The sequence below is a fragment of the Amblyomma maculatum genome, chromosome 6 (assembly GCF_055883805.1).
Source record: "Amblyomma maculatum isolate TAMU_Amacu chromosome 6, ASM5588380v1, whole genome shotgun sequence".
NCBI classification, from domain to species: Eukaryota; Metazoa; Arthropoda; class Arachnida; order Ixodida; family Ixodidae; genus Amblyomma; species Amblyomma maculatum.
In genome coordinates, this window is record NC_139349.1 from 157,599,762 (window position 1) to 157,611,265 (window position 11,504).

Here is an 11,504-nt window from a genome sequence, read left to right on the forward strand (position 1 = left end):
CCATATTTCGATGGAGGCGAAAAGCGAGGCGCCCATGCAAAATTTCCAGATCCTTCCACTACGGCGTCTCTCATAGCCTCAGTAGCTTTGGGACGTTAAACCTGATAAACCAAACCAAACTGGGAGTGAAAGCTTCAGAAGGTATCCAATCTAATATCTATGAGAAATTACTTCAGTTCACACAATGAACCAAGGAAGGAGAGACCACTAGGGAAATATGGGCAGCTATGGGACTAGACTGTTATGAGTATAATTAGCAATCTGGAAAGTGTCATTTTGACTACAAAAGAAGTCCTTTATCCTCTCAATCACTCACCCATGCTGTCGGCACCATTTTGATCAGTGGTTTCTCCGTCTTCGCTCATGTAACCCGGCGGAGGTGTCTCTGCAAAAGGGAGAACATGGCAAACAGTTGCACCAAGCACATGAAAAAACACATACAAAAGCTTCACCCAACAGCAGCACTGCTCACTTTGCCTAATTAGTCCGAAAAATCAATCTTTCAGCCTCTACAGAGTCCGAATAATGGTCGTAAGTACAACATGTCGATATGAAGAAGAAATGGGCATGGGCACGACATGTTGTGCAAAGAGAGGATAACTGATGGTCACTAAAAGTAACAAATTACATTCTGTGGGAAGGAAAGCATAGCAGGGGGTGGCAGAAAATTAGCTGGGCGGATGAGGTTAAGAAGTTCGCAAGGGTCAAGTGGAATGCAGCCAGCACAGGACCGGGTTATTTGGAGGAAAATGGGAGAGGCTTTCGTCCTGCCGTGGGTGTAATCCGGTTGATGACGATGATGATGATGAAATAGAAAATACGTTTGTAGCACACCATCTGATAGTGAAAGATGCTTTGTGTGCCGTGTGGTCAACCAACAAGCACTATGTGTTCAGATGAAACACAAGACTTCATGTAAAGCATACTATGAGCAGGGTCAGACTTAGGGGGGCCGCCCTTAGAGGGGGGAGTCCTATCAGTTCCAACTGAACCCTGCACTGACTTTTGGAGAGGGGGGAGAGTTGGAACAGCTTTCCCTAGTATAATTCCTTCCCTTCGGAAGGGAGTACCAATTGCCTGCCACCCCCGATCAAGAATGAACACTACCCCGAAGATGGGTCCGCACATACACACCTGTGAGGGGAAAAGCCTGCACGTCTAGGCTCGACGGGAAGTCTGTGTTGTCGGGCACCGAGTTGGCATAATCATCCAAGCTGGGCAGCTCTGTGGGCAGCTCACCCGTCTGCCGAGGCACCAGGATGGGCGGCAGGGCTGCACACATCCACCCATTCACTGTTAAATGGCCTCTGCTGTGCCGGACAGTGTGATAAAAACTTCAGGCGCGCTTTTAAGTGCAGAAGGGCGAAAGCCTTCCGGCTGCCCTGCTGCGTTCCTTGAAACTTCCCCGATTCCTGAAGAGACAACCAGACACAAACGCTTTGTCATCATCCTCACCATCACCATATGTCTTTAGCCATCACTATCACTATTTTTCTTAAAGGTTGGACAGGATACCACCGATATCTCGTGGACAGATCTCACCCACATGATTTTCACCATGAAAATCCTGGTTCCCTGCAGCCCTTGTCTTTCGACACCCGAGCAGCGCGCCCAGTCTGCCACCGACGTTGCCAAGTTGAGCGGGAAGTGGAGCTCGGCAAGCTGCCGTTACACCCTGCCTTCCAATAAGAAGCCACAAGTGCTACACAACTGCTGTGAGAAATAAATGCATGCTCAGAGTCAAACTAGCTGCCTGCACTCGGATGAATAAATTTATTTTGCCAATATTTCAGCTTCTGGTCAAGAAAACGAATCGAAATTCTGCACCGCCGACAATATTTCACGACATTCTAACTACAAGGCTTCAAGGGAAAAAAAAAAGGAAAAAAAGAAAAAGCAGACTGAAGGAATTCAGAAATAAATTGTTTTTTTTTTCCCACTTTCAAAGAGGGAAAATTGAGCAATCTAAATTGGAATGTGGGCGTTCATCATAACCACTATTAAACTCTGTCACACTAGCAAATTTAATATGATTTAAATCGAATGTCATTCAATGTATTGAATGCATTAAATGACATTTGGTTGCTTTCTATGATACATAGCAACACATAATGAGATTCGCAACTGATGGCAATTGCGATCAGTAATAAAAAAAAATGCAATTAAGGTACATCAGTGTGCATAAAAGGCATTTTTAATCATTGAGCAGCATTTTAAAGCCAGTTAAAACATTTCCCTAAGATAATTCAAATGAAAACCCTTTTCAGCTCTGCTGTAGTCCTTTAGCCACCAAAATCCAAGCCAAGTATCAAGTAGCCCACAAATCTAATAAATGTAAACAGGCAATATGGCTGATAGAGCGGGGCACAGATACACAGTGCAGAGATGCACGGAGACACATAGAGCATGCAATTCACATCCAAAAGGCTGGGTGCTAAGTTACAGCTTTAAATATCTCTGAGATAAATTCACGGGGAGAAGCGGCAACCAAGGAACAGAGAACCTAAAATAATCGCCAGTCACTGGCATGATTGGGCTGCTGCTGTGACCAAGAGCAATGGCATTCCACAAGAGCCTGCAGCGCGAATAGTTTTGCATCTAACTGACAGTTTTTAAAACAAAACTCACGAAATATAATTTATAACTTTGACTGTGCGCAGAACATTTTATCACATTGCTACTTTCTGCTGTGTATCTGGCGTCCAGAGTACACATTCTGTTTGGGCTCAAATGAGAACGAATTTCCCAAACGTCATTCGAACCTAATGACAGCAGAGGCCAATGTCACTCGGTTTGATTGACACTAAATTTGCTAGTGTGACAGGGGTATTACAGTAATTGCTTTCTGGAGCTTTCTTTAAATCAGTAATGATTACATTTTTGCACTTCCTACAAAGAGAAATTACGAAAGGGGTTTGAAAATGAAATACACGGGTATTTAGCAAAGTCGTATATGCACCAGTCGGGCAAAACAATCTAAAAAAAGCAGAGGTGCATTGGCAGCGAAGACAGTGTTCCTGGGTTACATAGAAAAAAATTGAGTTTTTCAGAAAATTCTAAATTGAGCATTTCCTTGTGCTCTAGCAGCAAGTTCTTTTTTTCTTCTCTAAGCAATTTCCTTTCAGGTAAAAAGAATGGTTACCCTACCAGGGTGCATAGCAAACAATATTTTCAAGATCCCCGACTTTTCCAGGTTTTCCCTCATTATTTTAGTTCAAATTCCCTGACTAGTGAAGAGGCTCAAAAATATCACTGCTAACGACAATGAGCATAGACAAATAATTCACATCAAAAAGCTATTCATTAATCATATCCTGCAATTCACAATAATGAAAAAGCTGTCATTAGTGTTAATGGCAGTTAAGAACGTCAAAAGTTTACTGAAAATTAAAAGCGCACTGATATCAGTCTCAGAGCATGCGAGCCGCCCACCCCGCAAACAGCCGAGCCAATCTTATCCAATATGGCTGCGCGTGCGCTTGGCAGCACTATATATAGCACAACTCGCCGATCACTTTCGCGCTGGCCGCTGCCGGCACAGTTATCCCTGCTTTTTGTCACATACTACTGTCATGCAGCGCTTCCACATATTTTATTTAGCACCCATCTGGTGTGCTTATTGGCTCTTCTATTGAGGCAGTTCAGCCATAAGCTGGCACCAAAGTAATATATCACGCCTCAACTTACGGCACGGCCGCCATGCGCTGACAAGACGGCAAAAAATAAATAAATAAATACATAAATAAAAATAATAATAAATTAATTAATAAAATCAAATAAAAATTGCATGAATAACATACTTGCTATGCCCCAGTTTAAAATGAAAATGCACTGCAGAATATATCGTGCCATTTTCCTTGACTTGGCGAAATTTTTGATGGGTTCTCTGACATTTCCAGATTTTTTTCTGGTGCATAAAATTTCCCTGACAATTCTCAATTTTCCCGGTTGCTAAACACCCTGCATGAAAATAGGAACACTCCCTATGACTTCAGTGACATAGGACTTTTAAGGCATAGGCTCATGAGTGCAGACAGGATTTGTGCGTCCGCAGAGGGTGTCACACAGTCATTGTCAAGAAATGAATAGATTGATGAGTAAAAGAATGAATGTGTACGGTAGAGGGTGAAAAAACTGTGTGTGCAAAATTAGTTTATTAAATAAAGCCAATAAAACTAAATTCGACATCAAAATAGCCAAGGATGTCAATATAGTGTGCGGACGTCAAAATTGTGAAAAAAAGATGAGAAGAGAAAAAGAAAAAAAGTGCAAAGAATCACTGGCAATGCTTTTGCCTTTCCGCACTTAAGAGAGATCTAAGTGCCTCCGACGAATTATTCATACGTGCTTTCTGAAGAGGTTGCCGAAACTGCCCTTGCTATCATGGCACTGTGCATGCGGTTCAGTACCATATTACAAAGCACAGCCCTATGAGCATAATATTTGAAAGACATGTCATACAGGAATCTTGTCATGTTTTAAGCATTAAAAATAAAGATTATCATTTTTAGTCAATGGTGATTGAATATTTTCCCGCTGCCAAATTCAAACTCATGACAAGTACACCAAGAAGGACTGAGAGCCAGCATTTTTTAAAATAATGTCAGCGAGGGCTAGCAACGGAGGTTTTCGCCCCAAAATTGGCGTGAACGCTTGCCGTTCATCTCAGCAATCGACCACTGATGGCAACACCCACATTTCTTTTCATCAATACTTTCTAAAAGATGCCTTGCTTTCAGTGAGAGTGGCCTCTTAATACCATGGCACACAGTGCAAAAAGTTGGTAGACTCCGTCAATGAGCTCCATGTTCGTGTCGTGATGGCAGTCGTGTCGAACATCAACACAAACTCTTTGGCAATGCACCTTTGGTCACCCCCAACAGATATCGGAAACTTTGTGCACCCACTGTTTGCAAGCTCCCTATCACAGCAGAAAAGCAATTTTGACAGAACTTCTCTGCCGCCTCTATGGTAATAAAGATGCTATACAAATAACTGCAGGTGTTGGTCATGTCTTGCACTGTCCGTTCTGGCTTGAATGATGCTACACGTAACAGAAGACACGTAAGATAAACACTCATTTAACCAGCTTGCATAGGCTGTCCGAGTCTTTTAGGCAGCCAGGAGCTCTTGGTTCTCACCACACGGGAAAAAAAAATGCACTTACACCTTATGCCTCTACCCTTAAAAAAAACAAAAGAGCACCTTAAACTCTAATACAAATTGAACTGCCTAAGCAAACTGCACCGCCACCAAATATTTTAAGCAAATGATGCAAATCTCAACAGATCGTGCTGACCAATCAAATCCAATCTAAACTTAATAGCGATCTCTTGAAATGATCTATGCCTAAACTGAAGCCAATGATGCCTAGAGTACATTATCTCTCACAAAAAAATGCTTGCCGTTGATTACTATGATTAGCCCACTTTTACAGCTTTTTCAAAAATACAACAGCATGTTTGCACCAGCAACTCGCATGCCTCGTCCACCAGCACTCATGTTGTGCCCAGCCTCAAGTGCCTGGTCGGTCAGACCCAGAACGTAGCAACAAACTTGTCTCGGTTGATGTCACTGTTGCATTTCTGTAGTGTGACAAAGGCTTTTGTGATTAGGGTGTGGTATGCTATCCAACAGAGGATGAACTTAATTTCCTTCAGTGTCCGTTTAAAGGTGTTCAAACAAAGGTTGAGAAAAACTCAAATGTTTCACACACAAGCACGCACACAAAAAAGGAAATGAAACCGTGCAGGGCAAAATCAATCCTGGCAGTAACATCGTTCACGCTATAACCCTGTATACAAGAACTCGGCAGAGCTGGATTCACGTATACGCAGCCGGGTCGAGTAAAATAGGCGGTGAAGTGCGTCCAGTTAACTCGCTTGACCCGCTTGTCTAAAAGCATGCAAACGCTGTCAAGTCAGGCAGTTGAGTTATGGGGAACTTTGGGATAAAAAAGCTTCCAGCATGACTAAGAGCGACAGCGAAATTGAATGCTTTCTAGCCCTCATTAATGATAAAAATTACTTTAAGTCTCAATAATAAAAGGCAATGGAATCAAACACGAACAGGAAGCTGGCACAATACCTTAATGCTAGGCGCTGCTGATACTTGCACGCTAGAAGCGAGTTTATGTAAACACCAAACGGGTCGAGTAATGGTGACCTCGACCCGGTGCAGTCGAGTCCATTTATATAGGGCTTATGCCTGGCTCTGCCACCACTCAGTAACAAAAAGCTTTCGTTTCAATCGTATCACTGCTGCTGCTACCCACCGGGCGTCTCTACTCGTTGGTAGTGGTAGGGGTTGACGCAGACCTCGTCCTTTTTGAGGTGGAAGGCATACTGGCAGTTGTCGGTAGGTCGCAGCTCGTGGTGGCTCTGCAGGTCGGGCCAGCGCCACAGGCGGCAATAGATGACGTGCGGCAGCCCTTTGCGGTGGGACACCTGCAGCCGGCCGTCCAGCGACCTGCCCACGGCCACCCCCCCACTGATCACCCTTGGCATCAGTGCGAACACAACACAGCACACAACACAGCACAACACATAGCACACTTCTGCACGTTAATTCTATGCTCGTAAAAGAAAAAAAAAAAAGGAAAAAAAGGAAATTCACAAATACCCCTCTCAGGGCAAAGCCTGAGCAAAAGCTACTACAGGCAAAACACACAACACTCCAAGGAAAAGCACGGAAAACACAAAAAGCAAACAAGAAGCAAATGCCATGGTCATACAAAATGTGCACTGCAGTGTCAGAACACACCAGTCATGCTTAAGTGACGTATATTGCCAGTGAACAAGTGCTTCATATTCAAATAAGCATATTGGCAAAAGGTATGTTAACTGCACATTTTGCAGGTATGAATTATAGTAGTAGTAGTCAGAAAGGGTAAGGGGAGGATGTTAGTGACACAATGACAGCTATAGCCACCTCACAAGTTAGCTCTGAGTCGTGGCCACTGAATGTTAGGGTCAATAATAAAATTTCTAGAATGATCTAAAATCAATCATTGGTTAAAGGCCAACATGAACACTTTTTACTTTTCTAACTTCAAGCATTTAACGGAAACATTTATTGCAGAGAATCCCTGGAGTCTTCATGTCCGTAGTAGCAAATTTCACAATCAGGCAGCACTTTGATTCAGCACAAATGAATTGCAAAACTCTCCAAACTCATGCCATGCACATTGTAATCTGCTGACAATCTTGTGATGTGACGTCACGAGCTGCACTCCTGCTAACAAGCCCTCTGTACTTACTTGCCAGATAAAAAAAAAAAAAAAAAAAAAAAATGTGCCTCGTTTCCGGTCATTTTAGGGAAATAGTGATCGAATCTGTCCATTAGAGTTGTCAGTTTAGCTAACCACCAAGGAGATGAGCATTTCCTTTCTTGCCAGTTCTATGTGTCATGTCTCAAATTTGTTTATACTGCGGTAAAAACACTTTTGTATTTGCCGCTTTAGAGCACTTCTAGTTAGTGTGAAAAATTGCTGATCAGGACTGATTTAAGGAGGCCTTAAAATATATGTAACAATCAGCTTAAAATGTTCAAAAATCAGGTGGAATTGCCCTCCAAAATGTAACAGACATCCGAGGACAAAAGAAATTCGCATTGATGATGTGCATGCAAAAGCGTTCTAGTGGGTTTCAACTGCTGGTAATGGCAGCCCAAAAATTCAACTGCCTGCCCAGCAAGAAGAGTGCAAAGCTTGTCTAGGATGATGAAACAAATGCAAAATAAAAACAATATAGAGGGAGGTTTGCCTTCATGTTAAATCCACACATTTGTTTTAAAAATGGCAGACTAAAGGTTCCATACAAATTGAACCCAATTTAATATTGAATGTTTTCAGCTGTGGCTTTTAGAATTTCAACTGTTCATTTTTTCTAGGATCAGAAGACTGCCAGCAGAAGCACAAGAGAATTAGAGTTCACCACGTTAATCGCCATATTGCTGTTAATTACCCCAAAGACAAAAGCAAGAAAAAAAAACTTCCGGACTCGACTTTGACTAAATGAACATAAGGAGATTTCTAACTAGGTTCACTGCCGACTGTGCAAGGATGAGTGCACCGTTTCCTGTTGTGCGGTTCCAACACGATTTTTCCACGATGACAGCCCCTTGTTTGTGCACCGCTCTCTATTCAAGACATGCGTGATAACGATAACGTAGGCTCTAATGCAGGCCCGGCATTGTGCAGACTGCGCTTCCTGATTGGACAAAACACTGTATTACAAAAGCAAAACAAGCAAGGCGGGGGGCATCTGGCGCGCGCGAATTATCACGCTGCAGCCTCCTTCGCCTCAACGAATGCGCGCTGTTGCTACGTGTGACAGACAAGGCAGGCTGCCAACACGCACGCCTGCAGAGTTCGGTGCAATCACAGATTTTTTTTTTTTTTTTTTTTTTTTCAAGCTTGTTCTGCTCCGGCGAGAGAACGCTACTATGCACCGCGCGCACGCCCTCCCGTCTCTTCACAGGCATCGGTCCTGACCGATCTGCGTGAGGGCCTTCAACACCGCTCATTACCCGGCAGCGCAGCTCATATCAGGCTCTTTTTTACTGGAGGGTCGCACTAGGGCTCGGATAGCGGCACGCTGAAGTAGATGCTGAACAAACACGCACCCGAAGCACGACACCACGGCAGCGACAGAAGCTTGCGTGCAGAGCAAAAAAGAAAGCATCGAAAATAGACGCCCGCTACAAACCGAAATAGAGTACGGAAAGAATAAGAGCAGAAGCCGAAAGACGAAAACGACGATCTCACCGCGTGGGAAAGCCCGCTCAAGACCGACGTCCACACGAGACGTTCGGCAGACGGCGGGGGAGGGAGCAATGCACCCTTTCTTTCTCGGCTCGGCGGCTGGCTGAGCTGCTGCGAGCGCGTTAGGCCTAAGCTCGTCGTCGCTCCGGGCTCCGGGCGAAGTTAGTAACGACAAATGAGTAGTTCCAGCTGTGATCACGCAGAGTGCACGCACGACAGCGGCGTTCAGGCTAAGTTGCGATGGCCAAGCGAGCAGCTGCTGTCGCCAGCGCGAACGGCGCGGCTCGAAAAGCAACACCTCCGATCGAGCACTGCGCGAGGTAGTACTACTACTACGACCACCACGGAGCACCGTTCAACACGCCCCGAGGCACACACACGCATAGGCGCGCATGCACGCTCGCGCCGCTTAAGGAGGGAAATAGCTGCGAGCGCATGCAATTGGCAACGGACAGAAGGCCTGACTGCCCCTACCTCAGCGGGAGTCACTTGTTGATTTCGATTTTCACTGAGATACTCTATTCGATGGGACACCGCCGGTCGCCGGGTGCGCGGCAAGACGAACGCGGTTGCTTGCCGAACAGCTAACAGCCAACCTCGAAACACGGCACTCTACAGTCAGTAGGGCTCGAGTGCACTTTTTCAACCCTTCGACGCCAATCTAGGCACTGATGCGCTGATGCCGCGAGCGAACATGCAAGCGCAGCCCGTCTGCACGCTGCTAAGCGAAAACCCGGTGGGAGAGAGCAAAGGCTTACCGCAAAGGCCTACCAGCAAGCGCAGCGGCTCGGGCCGCTTCGGCTCAGAATTTCGGTGGCCGCTATCGGTGTCAGCCGCCACAAAACAGGCGGGAACGTCGCTGGCAGCCTCCGTCAGCAGATACGACACGGTCGAAGGCGCTCACGCGTCCAGCTCCGCGCCAGCAGCTAAGCTTTGCGAGCCCGTTTTCGCGGCGACACCCGGGTACCGTTCGCACGCTCAAGAAAGCGTTCGCGAGTTAGGCTTGACTGCAACACAAAGCAGCCCGCGGACGGCATGTGCTTGCCCTTGCCCAAAACCAGGGGTGAGGGAGAGAGGCATGCGATGCGTTCACAGCAGCAATCACGGTGGCGGCAACTGCCGAACCGACCGGACCAAATTCCTCGATTAACGACGGGCCAGAAGGAGGTCGAACGAAGGCACGCGACGATTAACCGGCAATTACGGCCTCGTTGAAAAAGGAAAGGCAATATAAGAGGAAGTAAATAATGACAGAAAATGGAAGAGGAGACCGACGACGTCGTCAGTTTTGTAGGCGCAATGCAGTGTCTAAACATCGCGCGGCCAGTCGCCAGGCAAGCGGCGCAAACATGTTTCGGTTCTCAAGATTAACTGTTTGTGCTGTGCACGTAGATAAGCCAATTCTCCCAGGTCTCTTGTGCCGCAGATAGCAAGAGCAATAGCTGGCTCAGTGGCAAGTCTAGAGGTTCGTCTCTTCCGCGGCTCTGTCCCCGGACGAAATGATCACGCTTTTGACCATTCGTCTTATCAAGCGCTCGTTTGATAAGCGAGAGGCGCCTAGAGAAAAGCTGTGGGCGCTCGCCTTTGCTCCGATATAGTGTCCTCGTTTTGCGAATCCTTCCGTATATCAAGCTAAGCGAATATCTTGTACTTTTGCCTCTTATTTTAGGATTCGCTGGAATAACCCAACAGCCCCCAATACAAGCCTGTGCTGTGCATATGCCGCAAAATTACTGACAATGGCATAGTATGTGTTTGTGCGAACGCCTGCAATGACAGCCGTAGGCAAAAATAAAAGTAAAAAAAAAAAAAAAGTCTCAAAATACCAACCTGGGAATTGTGATGCATGCAGTGTGGGCGTCTTGAGTCGAGATCGCCTTCTCAAGTTCGTCCATTCCGCCAGACTTTTTCAGTTTTTTCACCAAACTTTTGACGGCTTTCTCGCTCCATTTGTCTTCTCCTTCGCCCTTCTTCCAGCCCAAGAGTCGCTTAACGACCGGGGGTGTGAACGGTAAAATCGATATCATTTCAACGGTGTTCAGGACTGCAAGGCTCCTTCTTCAACACAGAAGCATAGCTTGTAAACCGATACTGCAACAGTTCGAAAGGCTGTAGCGCGAGACACGCAGTGATGGCTTCGACGGGCTGCTGAGTGGCTCGGATCACAGTAATCTGCCGACCATGGTCTCACCGTAGGCCGCTGTGAACTCTTGTGCGCAGCGCACGTGAACCGTTACGTTACGAAAAGAGATCCCGTGAGTCCCGAAGAGTTCGCAACACACTACAACGCCCAAGGCATCTCCGGTCGTGTTGGCGTTGTGAGCACATCAAACACAGCTACTCAAGGTGATGCTCAGCGTACCAACACACTCACCACAAACGCAGTTGTAATGAAAACACACACACGCATACAGACCAACCGACACTTGCCCCGCGTAACGATAACACGGTCGAACGGAAAGATGTCGCCACCTGTTTATACTTTTACAAAGCGAAACACTGTTGCGTAGTTCCAAATCACAGAACATAAAAATAATAGTCCTTTTGTAATAAAGTAGCGAAAGTGATTCTGTTTTGTTACTTAGCTATAAATTAGTTTACAAGAGGGCGTGGTCTTGTTTGCGCATTGTATCAAACTATGTGCCAAAGTGCCAAAACACAAAACGTCAAAACTGTCGAGTTTGTTCGACGGTTGTGGTCAGGTAGACCGTTCGACGACTCAAAATCATGAGCGTCGTCG

The 11,504-nt window shown here is 45.8% G+C and overlaps 1 protein-coding gene across 2 annotated transcripts in view; it reads right to left on the reverse strand.

Annotated features, from left to right (window-relative positions):
* LOC146187253 (SMAD family member 3-like) overlaps positions 1–11,209 on the reverse strand; it is a 41,919-nt gene extending 30,710 nt beyond the window's left edge. The window contains exons 1-4 of one of the 2 annotated variants that reach the window (XM_084607589.1): positions 10,595–11,209; positions 6,275–6,468; positions 1,135–1,272; positions 317–385 (exon numbers count right to left, since the gene is read on the reverse strand). In XM_084607589.1, the coding sequence (XP_084463715.1) occupies positions 317–385; positions 1,135–1,272; positions 6,275–6,468; positions 10,595–10,791 (598 nt within the window). In that variant the 5' untranslated portion in view covers positions 10,792–11,209. Of the gene's footprint in view, positions 1–316; positions 386–1,134; positions 1,273–6,274; positions 6,490–10,594 lie in introns of both variants that reach the window. The other variant, XM_084607588.1, reaches the window with a different exon arrangement.
* Between the last annotated feature and the right edge of the window lie 295 nt (positions 11,210–11,504).